General features: G+C 31.8%; 1 protein-coding gene across 1 annotated transcript; it reads right to left on the reverse strand.

Moving 5' to 3' along the window:
* Nucleotides 1-3308: 3308 nt before the first annotated feature.
* On the reverse strand, nucleotides 3309-14025 carry LOC111637612 (patched domain-containing protein 3-like). Its single transcript, XM_023383135.1, has 5 exons — nucleotides 13454-14025; nucleotides 6911-7237; nucleotides 6605-6848; nucleotides 5741-6559; nucleotides 3309-3369 (listed from the first exon to the last, which is right to left on the reverse strand). The coding sequence occupies exons 1-5, from the start codon at nucleotides 13983-13985 to the stop codon at nucleotides 3309-3311; spliced, it is 1983 nt and encodes a 660-aa protein (XP_023238903.1). The 5' UTR covers nucleotides 13986-14025.
* Between the last annotated feature and the right edge of the window lie 9893 nt (nucleotides 14026-23918).

Genomic DNA, 23918 nt, shown 5'->3' on the forward strand with positions numbered 1-23918 from the left:
AATAGATGATATAGAAAATTCATTAATGAGAATAAATACACCAAATTGGATAATTAAATTATGTTTAATTGTCATAAAAAACAATTACTTTCAGTTTGGAAACAATTTCTACACCCAAAAGGATGGAATACCTATGGGTACTTGCATAGGTCCAAAACTGGCAGAAATAGCAATGATACAAATAGATGAACAAATCAGAAATATAGAAGGAATAGAATTTTATAGCAGGTATGTAGATGATTGTATTATAATATTTGATAAAAGAAAAACAGATGAAAAAACAATTATAAATAAAGCTAATGAAATAAAAGAAAATATCAAATTTGAATTAGAAAAAGAAAACCAAAACAGTATTAATTATTTAGATATAACAATTATAAGAAAAGAAGATAAACTGATTTATAAAAAATATGTAAAACCTATGCAGATTCCAAAAACAATTAATTATAAATCAATTATACCGATTAATATGAAATATAATATATTTAAAATGTATATCAATAAAATAAGACAACGAACAACTGAAATAGAAACACAGGAAAAAGAAGTAAATGATATTATCAAAATGTTTATCTTAAATGATTATCCGAAAACATTGTTAAATAAATGGGTTAAAAATATAGAAAACAATAAGCAATCAAAAAAATTAATAGATAAAGAGAAAAAATTTGTGAAAATAAGATATATCCCAAAAGTATTTGAAAGAGTCAAAAAATTATTAGATAAGAAAATTAATATAATACCAGAAAAAGTCAATACAACGAAGAAACATCTATGTTATAAAAACGGGGGGGAAGTGATATAATGGAAGAAAAAGGTGTAGTGTATTCGTTTAATTGCAATTGTAATCCAGAAAAAACATATATTGGAGAGACAAAAAGAAAATTAAAGATAAGATTAAAAGAACATATCAGAGCAATACGTGGAAATTATGCAAATTCTGCGGTAGCGGAACACTGCAATTCAACAGGATGTGAAATTATATTAAAATCAGTTAAAATAAGAAAAAAAGAAGAAAATAATTATAAACGACAATTATATGAACACATTAATATAATCAAACAAAACAATAGAATGAATAACAACAACGGAAGAGAAATACACCAATCATGGAGAGGAATGATAGCCACAAACAGGGAAGTGACGTATAAAGTGAATGAAAGAGACTGGCAAAGACAAAGTGAAAGGGAAGAAAGACAAAATGAAATGTAAGTTGGAAGTAGTTTTAAATGTACAAATATATAAAATAGTAAAGTTTATTGAAAAATGTCAACGTTTAATGTAAAATGTTAGTGTTTAATGTAACAATTATTGTGTTTTAATACAGGAGTGTTTTAAAAGTAATATTGATTGTGATTGTAATTGGAATGAATTATTGGAGGATAGACGGAATAGAAAGAAAGAACATTAAAATAGTAGGAATTTTATAATTTATTATCGTAGGCGTAAGAATTTATTGTGAGAAAATATTGTCGGTAAATTAAGTTTGTTTTGAATTTTATTTAGAATTGGTTTGTCAAATACCTGCTGAAGAGGGATGTACAAGTCCGAAACGCAAATTGTATGTGTCCAGGTAATTGAAAATAAAACAATTTTAATCTGTGTAACTGTGAGGCTGTAATCTTATACACCAGTTTGATAAGTCCTATTAATAGAAATACACTGATATAGTGATTGAAAGAGTAATTTTGAACTATTTTCAACGTTTCTGGAACGTTTACAATCGTTCTATAATCGAACCAATATTCGAATTTTATGTTCGAATTTAATTCGAACATAAAATTCTATAAAGTTCTATAATCGAACCAATATTCGAATTTTATGTTCGAATTTAATTCGAACATAAAATTCGAAATAGAAAACCACTTTCAACCACTTTCAGCCCCATATCTCCCGCACCCTTATAGCTATCGAGACGCAACCCCCATAGTGCACGAATGGAGACTTGGGGCTACTACTACATACAAACACCATTCACTTGCGATGTGTAGTTTTTGCGGAAAAGTGAAATATAGGGACACACACGTCCATTTCTATATATATATATAGATTACACATACAAATAGACATGTCCTCAGGCCGTTGATTTCCATTCCCTGATAACAATTAACTACAGTGTATGAAACAATAAAATGACAAAATGCAATAAAACAATATAAAGACAAAAACATATATAATAACAGATAAATATACAAAAGTATTGCCTAATATAAAAACAATATAAATTAACAGTTGGACAAAATACTTCGAAATAATCATTTGAAACTCATCAAATCATAAGGTAAAAAATGTTTAACAGGACTGATATATTTAGTATTACGGTAAAAATATGATGTATAGAATAAAGATAATCGATATAAAAAAACGAATTTGAAAGTCCTTCTCAAAGGTACTCTTAGTTTTAGCCATTATAATATTTATAACATCATATACGATTAAAGTGTTTAATTCTGTCCTTTACATTGTGATACTCCTCCATTTAGCATGAAATACATTTTGTATAATTACTTTATTGAGGATAAAAACAAAGAAATGGAATTTCAGAACCACAAAATTCCTTGGAGAATCGCTAAGGATTAATCTTATTTTCCTTCATATATATTGAATGAGTTTCATTACAGACTGCGGTAAAGTACAACAGTAATGAGAATGTCTTTCTACAAAAAAGGTTTTACAAGGTTTTCGCAACCCAAGGTTACAATATTGTATAAAAAAGATCGTCTCCTACACTCATTTTCCGGTAATTTCAGCAACCGTTAATAAGATCAAAAACACTTCTAAATTTTTTAATACTTTTTGTCTTGAAGGAAATACATGGGGATTTTTATTAAATGCATCGTAAGTTAGATCAGACCCACAATGGAGAAGGCTGGTTTTAAACGATATATCCCGAACAGGCCACTCTTTAAAACTTACTGCAGTATTCCGACCCATTCAAATTTTATTCTTCATCTTCCGAAGCAACAGACGGCTTTCCGTTTCGGGAAGTAAATGTTTATATGGGAAAATGTTCGATAACGGAGTTTTAAATCCAGCCGCAACTAATTTTAAGCTGGAAATCTTGCCGCGCCGACGAACTAACTTAAACCAAATATTTCTACCCAAATTCAAAACAATTTGGAAAAATCTCAATCTGCTCGTCCGATCTCTGATTATAAAATATAAATACGAACTGATCACGAAGAATCTCGGTTCTTGTCGTCTTGTGCGCCTAAATCAGCCGAAAGAAGTTGTCATCTTTCAGTGTCTTCGAAAAGTTAAAACAAATTGATCAAGATAAAAGGAGACCGCATTGAGATAGACAAAAATCATTCGAGCAGTGGCATGTCGTCATTGGAAGCAATGGAAGCCCCGCTTCTCTTGTATTTTCTAAAAAATAAATATATATTGCGCGATTATTTTCGTATTTTAACGTATTTTGAATTAATTAAAATTAATATTTTATTATAACCGCATTATTTGTCTTATTACAAATTTCTATACTACACGTGAAGAAAATGATAAGATTGCTATCGTATATTCGAATATCAGTGGTGGGTAATGTAAGCACTGTATTGTCAAAATTGGGTCAGCTTCCTAAAAGCCGGTTTATACGCATTTGCGCATGCACTTTACAGAGCACCAACCTCACCTTGTTTAGCTGGTGGAAGCTACAGACATATAATGCTTCCAATGATTCTATTCAGTTCCGGGCTGTTAACCGCCTGCTTGCTAGATATTTGACAGCTCTCGCTCCATTATGTGAATTATGACTAGATTTATAACTTAACCCAACCGATAAGAATTTACTGGTATGTTTTTATGATAGTTCTGTATAGTTGACAGGAGTTAAAAATAACCATTAAAATATTTGACATTTTTATTCTGCTCTCCCATCTTATATTATTTACGGATTTCAATGTTACACAAGTGATATTACGATTTCCTAGGTCCCATCTATAACGGGATGTAGAAAAAACGTGTACAGTTCTTGTATAATGTTAAAAAATTAACCGTTACTTTGACAGCATCATTTACAACTAAACTTAATGAATGAGAGATTTTCACGAGGGACAGAAAAAACTCTGGAATTTATTTTCATTGAATTTACGATTTATGTATCCGTTGTCATAAGAATTTGTCTTTCCACTTTTTTCTCAAGACTACAAATATTCGAGTATAGAGTAAACGGTTTCGAGTTATTTTCTACTTAAGAAGTGGTTAAATAATTAATAGATTAGGGAATTAGGAACGTAAATAAAACCCTGCTGAAAGAGCCAGAATATTATTTTAAAGCTTAGCCGACCCAATCTCTAGCCGAGTACAGTGGGGACTGATTTCTTCGTAATATTACACGTAATATAAACAGAAATTTCTCCAGTTCAACGAGAGTGACCGAAAAGTTGTAAATATTGGAAATTTCCGTGGACACCTGGTCCTAAAACGAATTACTTAGAAAACAAATGACGGACACTCTATTAAGTTTAACATATTTAGATTTTTATAGCTATGGCGAGAAACGTTTAAAATTTACAACAACCCTGTCGCGCCCTTTGAAGTATACTAATGATGCAACAAAAGAAGCGTTTGACATTGACCAGTATCGGCACCCTCGGAATTTGGCAGTCCGCGTGTATGCACGCGGACTGCCAAATTCCGAGGGTGCCGATACTGCAATGTCAAATAGCTCCCTATCGGTGGCTAATAAATGGAATCGAAGACACTGCAACTGTCTTCGATTCCATCCATTAGCCACTGGTAGGAAGCTATTTGACTAACTTGTAAGTGAATTGTTTCCAGATTTAAAAAGTAAAGAGTATTTCATCTTATTTTTATGTATGTTTCTTTATAAAGCTATATTTAATTATATTATTCTTTAAAAGTATTTTCATACAATTAAAGAATATTTTGAACAAGGTGTGTGCATCCACCACACATTTTACCAAATAAGTTTTTATTATTTTATTTTTAATTGTAACCCTTATATCATGACTAGCGTTTCAGAATGTAACTGTGATATGATAAACACATTTACAAGTCTACGGTTTTTACTGACTTATCGAACAAACGAATACGAATAAAACCTAGACCATTATGCGCAATTATCTGATTGCCTCAGGAAGTCGGCTTATTATAGAAATACAGCTTCCCTATCATCAAATGTCACGGCACGCCACTGCATTCGAGAAACGAGAGATTGACTATAAAAAAAACAAACAATTGAATATAAACTGGCTGTATAAAGTCTATGGACAGTTAAAACGACTCAGACACTTACAGATACCTCATTGCAGCTTCCACGAAGTTGAACTAGCGTAGATAAAACCTGACATGACCATGGTTTCAGGGGATGTGCCAACCTCATCCATCCGTAGATGTTTACTGGAACCGATTTTTCAAAGGCTCTAAAAACTTTTCATAGCGGTACGAAGAGTGAATGCTACACAGCATTCACTCTTCGTACCGCTTGGACTTCTTCAAGAAATAATTAATACATTATTAAGTTATTAATTAAAATCGATTAATTAATGTCGAGAGCGCCTTGAAACGTATTTATGTACAAATTTCTGACGATTGATAACCAAAATTTGCCTGCCCGTCGACTTTGTGGGCGAGGGTTTTACTTCTTTTCTTTCTTTCGCACATTTTCGATTTCATGTAATTCATTGTCGATAAAATAACCGGCAAAAATATCAACGCAGTAATAAAAGAAAACATAATAACCAAAAAGATTATTTTAAAAATCGTGACAAATATATACGCCAATGGAATGGTTAAAGGTAACACAGAAATTATAGTTGTTGCACTACCTTGAAATATTGCGAATCCTATAAAATTGATGCTATGACGAAGACGTTCATTGGAATCTTCAATATCGCAATGTCTATAAGCATGAGACATATGAGCAGAGTAATCCACCGAAAAACCGGCGCACATGACTAAGACAATTATAGACACTGGTGCCAATTCCACATCCCACAAAGCCATGTAACCCAAAGTGGAAATTTCAATAGTAACAATAGAAAGAGTGACCGAAAACGTGACGACGACGTCTGGCATGAAAACGAAACACACAAAAATTACAATTAATACAATACTACTCAACAATTGTACAGTAAATTTTACATGCAAGTCATTGCTATCCACGATATAATTGAAGAAGTGATACGGAAACACTCTGAATGACATTTTATCAGTGATTTTCCGTAGTCTTTGTAAAGTCACGAAGAATGATTTTTCATCAACAGTGAAATCAGTCTGACAAAGAAATCTGCTTCCAACGATAGCTGTATAGTCAGAGTTGAATGCAATATCATTACGAAATCGTTGTGCATAAGGATGACGTAGAAACATTCGGCGCAGAACTACAATAAAATCTTTTGTGTCGCTCATATTGTACGACTTTACGATCGCAGACATTGAATCCTCTTTGACGAATTCCACAAAACTTCGGAGCCAAGACTCGGTAAGAAAATCTGCAATTAATCCTTCTCTCTCCATTTCGGAGAAAAGTTTTTCTATTTGATTCTGAATTTCTACATCTGCATAATTGATTTCTTGATCGACAACGATTTGGATTCTGTATTCGTAATGGTTAAAATATTTAAAAACATTTTTATGATACTGAAAATAATATGAATTGTATGCAGTAGACTGAGATAATGATCCTATAGTATCTGTTTTTGTCACTCCCCAAACTCCAACTGCCACGTAACCTGCCATGATGAAGAGGATAATTATCATGACATACCATAAGAATAAAATATTACCGAGCTTCATCCAAATTGATGACGTTTGAGTGGTCGTGTGTTTAGTAGATTTCCAAGATTCTGTGGTGAAGAGCATTTTTCGAATCCATGAATGGTTTTCTAGAGAAAAAAATTGTCATTACTTTCTGGAAGTGCTACAGAATGATTTGATATATTTTTACCTGTTCGTGTACTTATTTTCGTGAAGAATAAAGAATGTCTTCCTTGTTTCTCCGCATATCCAAAGACTGCCATGCATGCACCAACGAACATTATCTGATAAACGTAACAAAAGAGAACAGAAATCGATGCGTATAAACAAAAATAAGATACGGATCTGAAAGGGGTGAACAGTCCCGAAATGAAAGCTATGAAATTCGTTACTGAAGTTACAGTAACAGAAATGGCGGATTCCGAATAAACTTCTGAGAGTCTGTCTGGTACGGTCTTCTGGAAATCGGTTCTTTTCCACGCAGCAAGAAAAACAAAAGCATCGTCCATGGCTACTCCTAAAACGAAAATTGCATTCAATAGTTAAGATGAAAAAGTTATAATTTAAAAATTATTGAATAACAAACATTATACTAAACTAACTAAAATAATTTGCAATTAAACTACAGTAAACTAGCGTTATCTTTTACTTTACAAAACATTTTTGTCATGTGTAATATTGAAAGGATATCACTATCGATCGTAAGCCGCTTTCAGACAGGCGACTCGGTTGTATGTACCAGGGACTCGGATTCATCGCTATGTGCCACTAATCCATGATTCAAATATAATAAATTTACTGTTATAATTGCCTTACAGTTTTTATTTCTAATCTATTTTTAATTGTCAATAATGAAAAATGTGTTTCGGGCTAAGACGCCCCGAAACACATTTAAGTGTACAGAAAAAGTTACTACTATAGGTGATTTAATAAAGAAATGCCTGTTATAATATTTTTTTAGTCCTGACATAGTCGACTCGATTTATGACATTTTCATACAGATAAATTTATTAACAAAATTGAACAATCAACTTATACTGTATATTGCAAAACAAAATATTAAGAAATTAGGGTCAGAGGTTCGTTTTCTTGGAGTTTAATCTATATATATAAAAATGAATGTACGTCTGTCTGTGTGTCTGTGTGTCCTATGTCCTTCATGCATTACCACACCGTTTATCCGATGGCCATGAAACTTTGTAAAGTTGTTTAATATACTCCGGCGAAGGTTTGTGGCATAGTACGATTGCCATGAAACTTCGGGAAGTTTTTTAATACACTCCCGCGAAGTACATTTATCCTACGATAGATGGCGCGCGTTTACACGAGCATTCGCGCATAGTGTGTTTGATCGATTTCAAATTGTGAAGACCATTTCCCCCCTTCAAAAATATATGTCTCTATATATGCATTTGTGAACTGTTATTGACGATATTTNCTATTTTAATATTATTGTTATTATGTTGAGTTTAGTGGGTTATACTCGGTACACACCGGTGGCTGCGTACTATGCCGGACCAGAGTCAAGGCATAACAACCAAAACAAAACTAAAAATAAATATTATTTCAAAGTTTAATGAGTTGGTTTGATCACACAGTATAAATTTGATTTGAAGAAAGACACTATTTTAATATTATTGTTATTATGTTGAGTTTAGTGGGTTATACTTGGTACACACCGGTGGCTGCGTATTATGCCGGACCAGAGTCAAGGCATAACAACCAAAACAAAACTAAAATTAAATGTGTGTGTCAGTGTCTGTATATTAATTTATTCGACATCTGAAATTAATTTTGTGATCAGTATGTGTCAAACCACTACTACCGGTATGTTACAGAGTATTGCAAGACTGACGTCATACCTGTGACATTTAATAATCTACAGGTAAGTATAGTTACAAGACAAAGTAACAACCCCATGGTATATATAAAAAAAAACCAAAAACAATAGCCGAAGTGTGAAAATCGCAGGATAGTACAAGGAAAAGCAATGGCAGACAGCCGAAGAAAGTGAGAGCACTAGGAAAAAGCAGCAGGTCTAACTGTTAGCAGGGTTACAAGATGAGTGATTTTTTAAAGATATATGTTGAATTATGTTTTTTCCTTTGAGACAAAAGTACTAGTTTCGTTACATTCAACTATACACCCTCTCAAAACAGGAAGTTAGAAAGCTTTCTTTACAACTAGAGCACTCTCGTCCGGTTCCACAAGAAACTAGGTGAATAAGATTNAAATTATTACGTGCAGAAATGTTTTGCTTTAGATAAACTGAAGGAAAAAGTGGAAACACTTAAATAAACTGTAACGTAAAATTAAAAACCTTTTCAAAATAATTTCAGTGTTATATTATTTCAAATTGTCATGTACCCGAATATTAAGACAAATATTCATCAAGAAAATAATTAATTCTAGTATTGATGATAAAAATTCTAGTATTGATGATAAAAATTCTAGTATTGATGATAAAGCTATTACACGACCAAATTATTTGTAATCTTAATTTATAAAATATCAGAAATTAGACCAAGAGTATGTCAGGTTTTAGATAAAATGAATGAAAAAAACTGCGAAAACTTAAATAAAATAAAACTTCTTTAATCTATTCATGTAAAAATAAAAAAAAATTCATTTTGGTGTTATACAATTATCGTGTTTTAATTTTCTTGGATATTAAAACATTTAATAATTAATACAGAAACTTTGCCTTATTGTTGAAAATAAAATTAATTTAATTAAGATTTGTGATCGAAAAATTAATTTTGTGATCTGAAATAATTCTATTCGACAAGTTTTTATTTGCAATCTTAATTTAATTTTAAAAATTATTAGTAATTTTAATTTATTCGACATCTGAAATTAATTTTGTGATCAGTATGTGTCAAACCACTACTACCGGTATGTTACAGAGTATTGCAAGACTGACGTCATACCTGTGACATTTAATAATCTACAGGTAAGTATAGTTACAAGACAAAGTAACAAACCCATGGTATATACTAAAAAAACCAAAAAACAATAGCCGAAGAGTGAAAATTGCAGGATAGCACAAGGAAAAGCAATAGCAGACAGCCAAAGAAGTGAGAGCACTAGGAAAAAGCAGCAGGTCTAACTGTTGCTGTTGCAGGGTCACAGATGAGTGTGATAGCTCTTCACAAGTTGAAGAAACTGCTGATAGGTTGTCCTGTTTTAAACAAGCAGTCTGTTGTCACATGGCCAGGAACCACAAGTCTTAGCTGCACCTTTCAGTGTATTAAAGCCTGCCCGTACAGCCACCAGTTTTGTTGCTATTAATATATTACACGTTTTTGTAATAACGCTGCACATACTTCAGCACACTGCCACACAGTAATCGCCAGTCTTTTTATAAAGTGATTTTTTTAAAATATGTCGTGAATTATGTTTTTTCCTTTGAGACAAAATTACTACTTTCGTTACATTCAACTATACACCCTCTCAAAACAGGAAGTTCGAAAGCTTTCTTGACAACTAGAGCACTCTCGTCCGGTTCCACAAGAAACTAGGTGAATAAGATTAAGATCAGAGGAACATGGGTTAGTCAATAACATACACATCATTTTTCAAAAACAGTCCCAAGTTGATTTTCCATTATAAATGGGTTCATCATCTTGTTCAAATTAAAAAACTTTCCTTTAATTTTATTGCAAAAGGTATTAGATGCATATCTAGTACTTGCTAATATCCTACAGCAATAATACGGCCATTGATAACAGCTAGATTCGTCATACGATTCCTTCGAAATACATACCACACCATAACACTTTCAATATTATACATCAGTCTTTAGTAAGTTTTAAAAAATAAAGTTACAACTTGTTGCCATTTATCAGTTTGCGTATTTGACATTTAGCCTGCGTCAAAAGCTTGTCTTTGTGACTATTATTTAAAGGCAGAATTTGTTTTATTTATGTTATTCTGTAGATGATTAGATAGTTCTGTATACTGTTTATTTTGAGACAGAGCTAGGTGAGATGCAATTTGCCTCAGAATCTTTTAAGGATTTTTAATTTTTATAAAAATTACTATTTTGAATGGGAATTTCGTGCAGGAGTTTTTTCAGATGACTTTTTCTGTTCCATATTTTCAACTAGAGTTGATTTAATTTTCTACATTATGAAAACAATTTCTCTCTTCGTATGATGAAACATTTAATTTATTTTGTAGGATATTCCAGAACCATATTTTATAGAAAGTTATATTACTGTTCTATGTGCTATTTTGCATATTAATCGCAATATAACTGTCGATGCAGAGATGCCTCGCTCTCATTTTGAGACAAGTATATTCTATACATCATTATTAAAATTTATTTCTATTTCTATTTTTATTGATTTTCAATAAAATTATTATTTTAACGTCGTAATAAATCAATAACCAATTCTCTTCTATTGTTTTGTAATGTTCTTTACTAAAAATTTCGAAGAGGGAGAAATAACTGTTCTTGTAGCAAAATGACAGGAAATCGAGAGCCAGTTACATCAATTGGGCCAAAGTGTGACTAATTACATGTTAATTATGAAACTGTATATTGTTCCAGTACCGGCATTAAAACACTTCGTGTCTGCAAAGAAATCAATTCCACAATGTAATTCTAATTACTTGATTATTATAATTACAAAGCAGTAACTTTATCATTTCAAAACCAAGTATATTTCAAAATTTTATGTTTGCTGGTTGTGTAGTTGTTTAAACTTTTAACTCGAAGACTTTGTGACGAATTCTAGACACGAATATAGAATTAAAATTTCCGGATTAGTCACGTCATCAGTTTTATCCAGTTCTAGATACTTGCATAAAATTATGTTAAATGGTCGTGCGGTTGCTTTAAACTTCGATCAAAACACTTTCTGGTTTATAAAGCGCTTCGCTTTAACCTGTAAATTAACCTGTAAATTTCATCTAAATTTACCTAAATTTTGGTAATATTATTTTTTTCAATGTTGAAATAAGTGAGGTGCATTTAACATTAGTAATATAATAATAAAGAAAATAAAAACTATACGTTACTCCAGTGTTTTTCAATCTGTGGGTCGCGACTTCCAGGGGGTCGCAAAGCCTTATACGGGGGTCGCGGGTAAAAGAAAAAGACAACTGTTTGTAAGTCCTACACTACAATAAAAAAAACTGCAATCTCAGTGAGAAGTCTGTTCCTGTACAATTACAGTACAATTGGTGTTTAGATCGATATTTAGGTCTCAACAGAAAGAAACTTAAATACGTAAATTTTAAAATCACTGACATAGTTTTAATATGGCCCTGGGGGTCGCCAGAATATTATAACTTGTAAAGGGGTCGCTTATTCAAGAAGGTTGAAAAACACTGCGTTACTCTAACCAGATAAATAATGATCATTAACATGGTAACAATTGAAAGTAACTCTTACCTATGATTAAAAAGGGTACAGTTCCAGCAGGAACTACAAACGGTGTATTAAAATACATGGTCAGTCCAAATGACGAAGCCAAAGACATTCCTCCCGATGTTAACGCAATTATTCCTGTCCAAGGTTTGCTTTCGATCCAACTGTTATACAAACAAGTCAGCATTGAAAAGATTGCTATTGCTAACATTGCAATCGATAATCGAGGAAATATTCGACTGACGACAGCAGATAACTCTTGTTCAATTGTAATCGATGTGTATCGATCGACGGTTATGTACTGAAAATTACTCGATTCAATAAGATCCAAAAACAAATTTTGCCACTCTTCCACCTNCTAAGGCTGTTGTGTTTTCCAAAAAGAAAGTATTATAAATACAGTAGAGCATCGTTTATCCGAAGGTCGGTTATCCGAAACGTCGGTTATCCGAAGGAATTCCAGTCGACAAATTTAAATTTTCGCCAGTGCTGTGGCGCTGTAATCTTTGGCTATGTCTTCGGCTACTCAAATATTTTACGTTTTTGATACTAAATTAACTTCTGAAGTATAATTTTTTATTGTTTTTATATTTTTCAATATATTTATTTTGTTTGTACAAAATAAAAAAATAATTTTTAACGATACAATAGTCTTCGTTAGGCTTAACATCGACGAAAAATCAACGTGAAGCGACACGCAACGGAGAGAAATTTCAACACGGGATAAATTAATATATCTTTTCGTACATGATTCGTTATCCGAAAAATAAGTTATTCCAACAACCCCAGTCCCCAATTGATTCGGATAAACGACGCTCTACTGTATTATTTTTTCTAATGTTGAAATAAGTTAAATCCTTTTTTCCAAACTATACCTATTTAAAGAAATAGATGTAGTTTGGATTTTAAAACAATCAATAGAAATAACATTAGTAATATAATAATAAAGAAAATAAAAACTATACGTTACTCCTGTGGTTTTCAACCTATGGGTCGCGACCCCCAGGAGGGTCGCAAAGCCTTACACGGGGGTCACGGGTAAAAGAAAAAGACAAGTGATTGTAGGTCCTACACTACAATAAAAAAACTACAATCTCAGAGAGAAGGCTGTGCCTGTTTATTTGACAGTACAATTGGTGTTTAGATCGATATTAAGGTGTCAACAGAAAGAAACTTAAATACGTAGTTTTTAAAATTACTGACATAGTTTTAATATGGCCCTGGGGGGTCGCCAGAATATTTTAATATGTAAAGGGGTCGCTTATTCAAGAAAAACATTGCGTTGAAAAACACTGCGTTACTCTAACCAGATAAATAATGATCATTAACATGGTATCAATTGAAAGTAACTCTTACCTATGATTAAAAAGGGTACAGTTCCAGCAGGAACTACAAACGGTGTATTAAAATACATAATCAATCCAAATGACGAAGCCAAAGACATTCCTCCCGATGTTAACGCAATTATTCCAGTCCAAGGTTTGCTTTCGATCCAACTGTTATACAAACAGGTCAACATTGAAAAGATTGCTATTGCTAACATTGCAATCGGTATTCGAGGAAATATTCGACTGACGACAGATGATAACTCTTGATCAATTGTAATCGCTGTGTATCGATCGACGGTTATGTACTGAAAATTACTCGATTCAATAAGATCTAGAAACAGATTTTGCCATTCTTCCACTTTTCTTCTTTCAAGTTTCGAATAGTCGTTAAAGTAATAAACGAGCCGCAATACTTTAGCACTTTTAACGTAATCGTCTGCATTTTTTTCGACTCCTCCTAAAAATAGACTCGTTAATTGAAAATCGTATTTATTTTTCTTGCTTAAAGGGTATTTGATGGAATAAGTGTTGTTTTCCATCATTTCCACTTCGTTTTGCATTAATAAAATAGAATTCTCGAAGCATCTCTTGTTATTTCTTGCGCATAAATCTTTGTATGTGAAATTCTCTGCAGTTTTTATATTTTGAACAGTTTTATCCAATTGAATAATTTCTTGAAATACATCTCTTCGAAGCACGGATTCTTCATCTTTTGCCTTAACTAGGACTACTGCTACGTTAGGTTCTCTGTTCATCCTTCCCATGTATGCATCGGAAGATAGATTCATTGGAAATAATCTTTCTATGGAGGCTTCTTCAGTAACGTGTCTGGTATTTTTGGGTGCGACTAAATATTTTAAATTCGTTTCTTCGTGCCACTTGTGAAGACCCGTAGCTAATACCACGGATACAATCACCGGAATGACGATAAAGTAAGAAGGATTTTTACCAACACATAATCCTAATTGTCTAAACTTCTTCGATAAGAAAATATTGAAATATTTTAATTTCATAACGGATCTGAAAAATATTAATTATTTAATCAATTGCTATTATTTTTATATATTAATTAATGTTTAATATATTAATTAATAAACTAAATTTTAATATAAAATTATTTCAATAAGTTAAGAAAACATCTGACGAATGCCAATAATAATTTAAAGTAAAAACTGTAAATATTACATAATATCTGGAAGATGATAATAATGTTAATAATTTTACTCAATTACTATTGTGCATTAATTAATCTTGGATAATATAAGTCATCTATAAAACTGGTATAAGTTAAACAGTAATAATCATTAGCAATTAAATTGATTTATCACGAATTTAATTGAATATTATAAACTATTGGTTGTTGGGTACAGTAAAACTTCAATTACCGGAATACAGATTATGGGGAGTGCTCTCTGACTTTCTGAAAATAGAAGTAAATATGTATATACACTTGAACAATAGCTAGCCTATCTGTTTGTTTTCTAAATGTAAAAAATAAAATATATTTATTTACAGATACATTTCTACATTTATTATTGTATTTACATTTAATTATGTACACACGTACATAACGGGATGTTTGGATAGAAAATTATATATATTTTCTGGAAATTTCCATTTTTGATAACACTAGTTTTAAGTGGGATCATGTAAAAGTACTGGTGATCGTAATTACAGTATTTAAATTCAATGCCGTCCAGATAGATATTTAACACTCAAAATGCAACCAAATTTCATAACGTGGCATTTCTAGATACGCAGAAGGCATTTTCTGGAGAAAATATATATATTATTAGTAATAAAACTCACTACTATGGCACTTTTGGCGCTACTATCAATAAGCGTTGTGTTTATAGAAGATAATCACGCTATACAGAGGTTTTTAGACAATGCAGGGGAAATGCTCGATATAGTGTTCATTCAGAATATGTAATCAAGTAATCATGAATATGTTTAAACAGTATTCAACAACTGATTCTCTGATATTTTCTCGTGCATTGTAATACTAATCGTTAAAAAATGGCGAGTGTTAGTGACGTACATTGCAAGCAGCATGCAATGATAAAATTCTTCGTTGCTGAAGGGGAACTATTAGAAACATTCACAAACGATGGTGTGGTGTCTATGGTACCGTAACTATCAACCTAAGCACCGTCAGTGGTTGGGAGAAATGTGCGAATTCAACGTTTTAATTACGATAATTTCGTATAAATATAAAACATTTTCATATACATAAGATAATAAATACGATAAACGATAAAAAAACATTATGTAATATTCTGTTCAGTCATCAAGTTTTATGTTTAATCATGTTTAGCAAAGTAATTGAGCACATGTCTATTCTTAATTAAGATCGTCAATAAAATAATATATAATGTAGTTTTTAAAGTTCCGTGAAGGATTAGAAAACCAGTTCGTTCTCTATATTCTTTATGATCATGTCTAAATGGATTAGGAGTCTCACTAATTATTATCAAGTAATATTGTGATTAAGAGAATTAAAAATAAAATATAGTTATGTATTATTTATTCTATTGATAATAAGTCTTTAAATATTATTTTATTTTCTAGCTTGTGCATATATTATTATACGTGTGGTTATCGTGAGTGGAAAAAATGAGTAATTTAAATATTTAGATTATTCTAATATTATTGCGTTTTTGTTAATTTACAATTCATTTAATTCACTTCGTTAATATTTTGATTTAATTTTTAATATTAATTCAAACAATGAATTTTTATTTGACAAAATATTAATTATAATCTGTAAATTTAGAAACAGAGAGAAGTTATTAGCAATTATAAAACACTTCCGTTTATCATATAATAATTAAACCCAATAATAGAGTTCGAATCCATAAATTGGTGTAAAGTATTGAGTATAAACTTTAAATTAAATTTTAAAGTTATTTTTGTTACTTCATCTACGATTTAAGAACAGAAAAATGAAGAAAATTCTTACTTTCGAATTAATGAAACGTTCCATAATAATTACTGTTAAACTTAAAATAATAAAGCAGTAAATACAGCAAGATGGGTCGTATGATATAATAAATATATAATTGAATATTCTTACTGTTTTTTACTATAAATTTGCTACTTTCGTGCATGAAATAAGAAGAGAAACTAACTTAATTTTATCTGATTTTCCGCTATAAATACATTAAATAATTTTTAGAATTACATACCTCTTTCGAATTCCTTTATCACAGCAGTAAATATCAATGTAATTTAATTAACAGTTTGTAAATCGTAATTAGTAAATCCAATTACGATTCGTGAATTTATTCACTGGGAAGTGTAACTATCACAAGTAGATAGTTTTCGACGTAATATCTGTTTTCTTTTGAAACATAAACATTTCTTTACGTGCAACTTTGACGTTTTTGTTACGTGTGTGTCTTCTGACCAATAGGAAATTCAGGAAAACTACTCGTAATTTATTTCCGCATAATTAACCTCAAAAGGAACTACCTGTTAAAAACAATGTCATTTTAACAGTTATATATTTTATTTAAAGGTTATATTGTGATTATTACTTTTATGATATGTTTTAAATATAGAAATAACTAGATTTAAAGATGAGACGATAAAATAGTTTATTTAAATAATTTTCTGTTTTTTGAACAGTTTCGAATCAAGTGTTGAGGGTCTTAATGAAAGAATTTTGTTTCAGAAGCCGCACAAAGTTTACATTTTCGTTTTATTCTATTATCGTTCTCCTCTATTAGACCTACAAACGAAATAGACCTACGTATTCAAATATTCCGTAGTTTAATACAAAATATTTGAAAAGTTTTATTTTACCTTTCGAATCGATTTATAAATGACCACGTCCCCAAAAGCCCGAACCTGTATACACTTTACCCCGACCTATTATCCTACAGCTACTGCAGATACGTTGCTGCTTTTGACGGGTATGACACGTGACTTGTAATACTCTTGTTTCCTGTTAATTCTGTATATGCATGAGTAATGACGTGTAATTTCCACACGCCTCTCGCTTCATCGAATTGTTGAAAACAATTTAGGAACCACTTCCTAACAATATGAACAATATTTGTTATATTATTCGGTATTGCTGACTCGCTATCTTTTCTTGTTTGCCCATTTCCTCGTGTTATTCTGTTATTATTTCGTTTAATTTTTTAAATACTGTATTATATAATCTTATTAAAATTTTAATTTTATCTACAAAAGAGTTATCAGGTTTATGACAATTGATTAATTAAATATATTTATTTATTTTGGCCTACTTTTTGTTTAATTTCCGTACTGCCGAGTTCATACCGAAGGTGATGCCTCCGGTATGAACTTGCAAATGAAACTGGTCCTCAGGGATGCCACTCGTGACATATGAAAAAACTTGGGTCTGGATGGAATAACACCCAGATTATTTACCCAGAAAAATTCATGATTTAAAATGTATTTATAAATAATTTATCGTAGTACATTCATGCTATTAAATACTGTATATCATTATTCACACTTAAGAATTAATAGAATAAATGCAACATGTTTAGCTGTCATCATTTTAACTCTCCTAAAATTTTTCTTCTAAAACTTACACCACTTCATATACAAACTTACAATGTAGTGTATATTTTCAAAATATACAACATGTATATATATATATATATCATGCCTATGTTTAAGAATAAAAAATATTACTACTTTATACATTTTCAAACCACGATGTTACACATTATTGCATAAAGCAATACATTTTAATTTCAAAACAAGTAAAACGTCAAAACTGTATTTGGGACAAGACTATGTCTCCGAGACGAAATCACTTTGATGCTCAAGGCAAGTCTCGTTCTCATTCTCCTATCTTCTTTGATATCGCTGATTTTTGGCGCGATCGTTAAAACTTCGCCTGCCTCGATCACAAGGTCGTCCACGAGCCATTTTCGGTGAATGTTCTGTCGGTAAAAATTTACTTGATTTGTATCGGCAACTTGATTTGTATCGACGCTATTTACAATAGCGTCGATATATGATATAAATCCAAGGTCGGCACGGCTGTCGAATCGAAAGGTAGTAAAAAGATGTCTCTCCTAGTTAGAGTTTAGGAGCAAAGTGAGGTCAAAGGGCGAAGGTCGCGTGCAGGCGCCCTCAGTCCTAAGGTCAGAGTTCACTTCTTAGAATGACTGCGGGTGGTACTCTCCCCTACCTGACTTCGGTGGGGTGAGGTGGCTGTTTTGCCTGGTTATAGAAGAGGCGCCATTTTGGATTTTATTTTGACTCGATTCTCAGTCCCCTGACTACCTACGAGTCTGGATTTTTTATGCGCAAATGATTTGGGCACCTAATACTCTGTGCCAAATATCAACTCTCTACATGTACTCCTTCATACCTCTATGCTGATAAGAACATGATGCAGTACGATTTTATAAACAAGACATAGTCTTGTCAATACACGTAAGCCATCCAGATTTTTAATTAAGTAGCTGGAGTTAAGATGTTGCTGCTTGTGTCATGATAGCAAATCCTTGCGGGGTATGATTTCATAGCTTGAGCAGGTGATTAAATGTATCTGAGTGTTTTTAACTCCGCGTGATTCAGGATTCAACAAATAAAGTACCATCCTTTTCTTTATTGTTTCTAAAATCTAAATTTTTTTTATTATTTAAGTCATTTTATATTTATTGAAATAAAATAAAAGATGCCTCAGACATCATTTATTTAAGTCATATTTTTTATAAAAAACCCATATTTTACGAAAATTAGAAAAAAAAACAACCTCGAAACCAAGAGAAGATCGAAAAACCCAGATCTGGGTTTTAAAACCAAGGAGTGGTAATCCTGCTGGTACTTATTTACGTGTTACGTGTTAACGTGAAGAAAACCGGGAAACTCCGCGTGGCCAGCCCATTGGTCAGGAGAGAACCCACGATTAGTGTTAAATTCGAAAAGATGAAACAGAACAGTATTATAAAGCTTCGCCATTGTTATTGGCAAAGTAGGAATGATTTTCACTAAGAATCAAGAAAGTACTTTATTTAATGGAATTTAATTAATAACGTGGTGTATGCAAATACCAATGTATTTTCTATTCTATTATTTATACATTCGTTATTTTAACATTAAAAAATAATTCTAATTAACAAAATTGCAATGTTAACTAGTGAAATTGAAGCTGTGGTCTATTAATTTTGATTTAATTTTAGTTAATTGTATTTATTAACGACGTTTAAAAGTATATGTTTAGAAGATGACTAAAAGTTTAGAAGAACTTTAAAATTATATTAAATATAAATGTAACGATTTCGTATAATTTATTTTAAAATATTTTAAATTTATTCCTTTTAACGTATAAATGAAAAATTTCTAAGGAAGAATATAATATAGGGAATAAAATTAATAATAAGATTTAATTGTTCATAATTATCTATTTATTATTAATTTTCAGACACTTTTTCTGTACGCGACATCGAACAATGTGAACATAATTGAAATATCATTAGAAGAGATATTCTCAAATTGCCTTCAGCTATTGTCTCCTAACATCGATTTATAGCCTATAAATTAACTATTTCTTGTAAAAATATTTTCTAATGTTTTCCTTAAAACACACACATCTGTATTTTTTCTTCTTAAATATATGATTATGTAATAAATTAATTTAAATACGGCCATTAGCTTAAATAGAACTTCAGAGTAAATTCTATCAGAAAGAAAACTTTGAAGTAAATTTTTTATTTAATATAAATTTTTATTTTATTCTGTTGCCACTCCCTATTGAATAATTGAATTCATTATTCTCCAACGATCTCGGTTCTTTACTTATCTCGGATCCATTTAGGTATTCTTTCCTGTCACATTATTTTCGGATTATAAAATTGATGGATTAAGGCATACAACACACGGGCAACCTGCCAACAAAAGATGTTTTAATGAGTATTTTTCTTATATCGTACAATTCTCAATGATACAACTGAAATTCATTTGGAATTCGATTATTCGGTTTCTATTGTCATGCCATTACACTTCGATGCTATTATAAATCAAAATGGAGTGTCTCTGTATCTATCTATATATCAATATATAACTTCTTGTTCACGTAGATATATGTGAGATTAACAGTGGGTCACTGGTTTATTTCCAAATGACCACTTACTCTGTATAGGCTGGTAAAACCCGATCTCGGGGTCGTTGGATGGCTAAGAGGGCAAATCGAGTGGGGAGGGGTGATGAAGCTGGCAGATGTCCTTAAATGACAGGAAACAGGTTTAACAAAATAACAAACATTTATAGAATGGGTAAGCTAGGATACAAAAGGTGATAACAATATATAGTTTAAATGCGATTAGATACAACTCAGAATAAATGCGGCTAACATACTACTATACTCCTTCCTCCAAGGGTTAAACTAAAAATACGCTTAGGGAGAGAGAATCCGCAGATTCAAATAATTACCTCAAAAAAGAGCTCTATGTGGCGATTAAGTGTTTTGAGGAAGTTCCTATGGTCTTCTATATGGTATCTTCTCCTTTCGTCAGATCGAGTACGTTATACGGAGGTCCGGGAGACGAGATGCACACATCGACATGTATAACTTCCGAGAGATCACCCTGAGCTTCCGGAGATTCGAGCTTTTATATCATTCGCGTGGGAAAACTGACACGTGATTGACTTTTGTTGACTATGACCGTGCATTCTTCACACCTAAGTGTAAACTTTCCCAGCTAGTTATTAGTACAATCGGTGACATCCGATCTAGTTCAAATTTCTCGGTTTTTTCCCAAGATATTTTCAATTAATAGAACATTTAGATTTTTAAGAGGCCCGTAAAAATCCGCGAGCTCACATATATATAACTGTTATGAAGATGACATTACTTCTGCAAAGAAATAGCTTACAAAGAATAGATATGTTAAAATACACAAAGTTGTTAGCCACCGACGATTGATTTGGCAGTTGTTCAGTTATTTATGTAGATTTAGTAACGTTTATACACTTTTTAATGCTTTTTATCTGTCATTTAATTCACTTAAAATAAACTGCCTTAGTATTAACTCTTACTTAAAACAAATACAAATCATCACAGTTCTGTTTTGTATCTACTCTATCTGGACGAACTGAAAAAAAATGAAAACTTAGAAACAATGGATATGATTAGCTTGTATTTCTTATTTCAAGATAAAAAAAAACCGTATTATATTTATTGACGAAGAGTTATCTTCCAAATTACAAAGTGAAAAATTTATTAATTTAATTTTTTGAGAAGAGTGCATTCGTGATAAACATTTTTATATCATTCATATTAACTGATTTATTATGTTTTTATATTAGTGCTTAAGTAAGCAAAATCATTAAACAATTATCTTGCATTATTATTTATATAAACAATGATCAAGTTCTGATGAAATTTCCTTAAGTTTCGTTTTTCTTTTTGTCAAGGATTTCTCCAGGAAAACCTTGACAACGTAAAAATTGTAATTGCACAAAAAAAACATTAATAAAATTGAAAACTTTTTCAACCGCCGTATAGAGCAGTGGTGCGAAAAATGTTATCATTTCCGACCCTTCCCCCATTTTGTGTAAAATTTTGTCGCGACCCCTGAATAGACAGTAGACGTTTTTTAAATCGTCAACATATTTGAAGTGAAATTTTTTCTGGGATTTACGCTTATGTTTCTGCCTTATTAGAGGTCTGAATAAAACACATAATTTTATGAAAGAATAGTTTTATTTATGCATATACTCGTTGAAGAAAAGCCTTATATTTTTTATTGTCAAATAAATTTCTTTGAACTTGGCGACCCGGAAAAATTTTCTCGCTAACCCGAAAAGAGTCGCGAGCCACGGTTTGCGCATCACTGGTATAGAGTAACTATTATTAAACATTAATAAAGAATGATTAAATTGATCTTTGTATATCTTAATATTGATATCCATATTAATGATGTGTCAATCGAAAGAATTCAAAAAGAATTGACACAATAAGATTAAGACAGAATATCGCGCATATTTAAAGTGAATTTATCTGAAACAATAACATACTTTTAAATTTTTCGTATATTCACCTGTAAATTTAGATACATGAAGTCGCAAACTGTCACACAAATAACATCTCGACGTTAGTGTTACCACCCGTTTGATCTTCACCCGGACAGTCCGGGAATCGACTCACTGTCCGGATAAACTATTTATTATGTCCGGGAATATCGGGCGCAATCTGTCGATTTTTTATTTATTTTATTTTTGCTTCTACGATTCCTATTTGTACTCGTCTCCAGTATCCAACAGTCATCTGTACTTGTTTTTCTTTAATTTATGTTACTTACGTTACTCCCACCTAAGTCTCCCTAGCCCCTAACTGTAACTGATTTAGAATTGGCATGCACTGCACGTTATTCCTCGCATTGCAAAATGACATTGCGCATGCGTCAGGAACTTCTGTTCGAACAAACCACACCTGCCGTCCGGATCAGCGATTTTGAAAAGGTGGCAACACTACTCGACGTGGAGCCAAAATTTAAAGCAAAACACATGTGACCGTAAAGCGTCAGAATTCGACACCACCGAATCTCGCAGGATTCGGAAATCGCGACTTTACGTCAAGCAAGCGATAGCGAGTGAGCGGTTCCATTCGGAGTAGAGGTGAGGAGAGAGACGAGGAAGTGATTCACTCGGATTCCATATTAACTAATAATAACAATTTTAATTATATGACTAACGTTCCCTTTAATTATTACTAGCCCATTCGAGAGAGATAGTTTAGAAACGAATCGCGTGTTGATAAATACCTTGTAACTGAGTCGAAGATCTTCACTTTTCACTTTGTATAAATCTTTATTTCCGAAGACGGCCTCGGCTCCGCAAAGCACCACCGAGGTTAGGAGCAGAATGTTTACAAGAATATTACATGTAAAACAGGTTACATAACAAGAATATGTTAGATTACAACTATATGTTTTAGAGTTCAGTTAATGTACTTGGCAAATTATTGACTGCAGAGTAGCCAAATACTTACATAAAAAATTTGCATAGGAGTTGATTACATAAATACGTGGTAACATACATCGGGTATTATTAACAAATGAACATAGAATATTATAATACAAAATATTATATCAATGATAAACACATTCGAGAAAACATCAGTCCATTGAGACAAATTGACCTAATTAACGGTAGTTCTGTTGAAATAAGTATATACTAGTTCTTTAAATGCCACAAAACAGTTTTTGTCTTTGACAAGTATGTCAAGGCTGCAAGGCCAATTTTCTTCTCGCGGAAGTAGAGTGGTGATGGTAAAACGCTTATCGTCCAACATAGGGCATTTAAATAGATAGTGTTTTACTCCATCTGTTTCGTTACAAATTTCGCACAGTGAGTTTTCCGATTTGCCAAACCTGTGAAGATATTGGTTGAACTTCCCATGTCCAGTATAGAATTGGACCAATTTTTGGTCAATGATTGGAAGAGTAGAATCTGAAACCTTGGGGAAAAACTCCTTTGTAAGACATTCGCTATGCTCCTCC

Source organism: Centruroides sculpturatus, unplaced genomic scaffold (assembly GCF_000671375.1).
Source record: "Centruroides sculpturatus isolate CEXI.00-Female unplaced genomic scaffold, Cexi_2.0 scaffold842, whole genome shotgun sequence".
Classification (NCBI taxonomy): Eukaryota; Metazoa; Arthropoda; class Arachnida; order Scorpiones; family Buthidae; genus Centruroides; species Centruroides sculpturatus.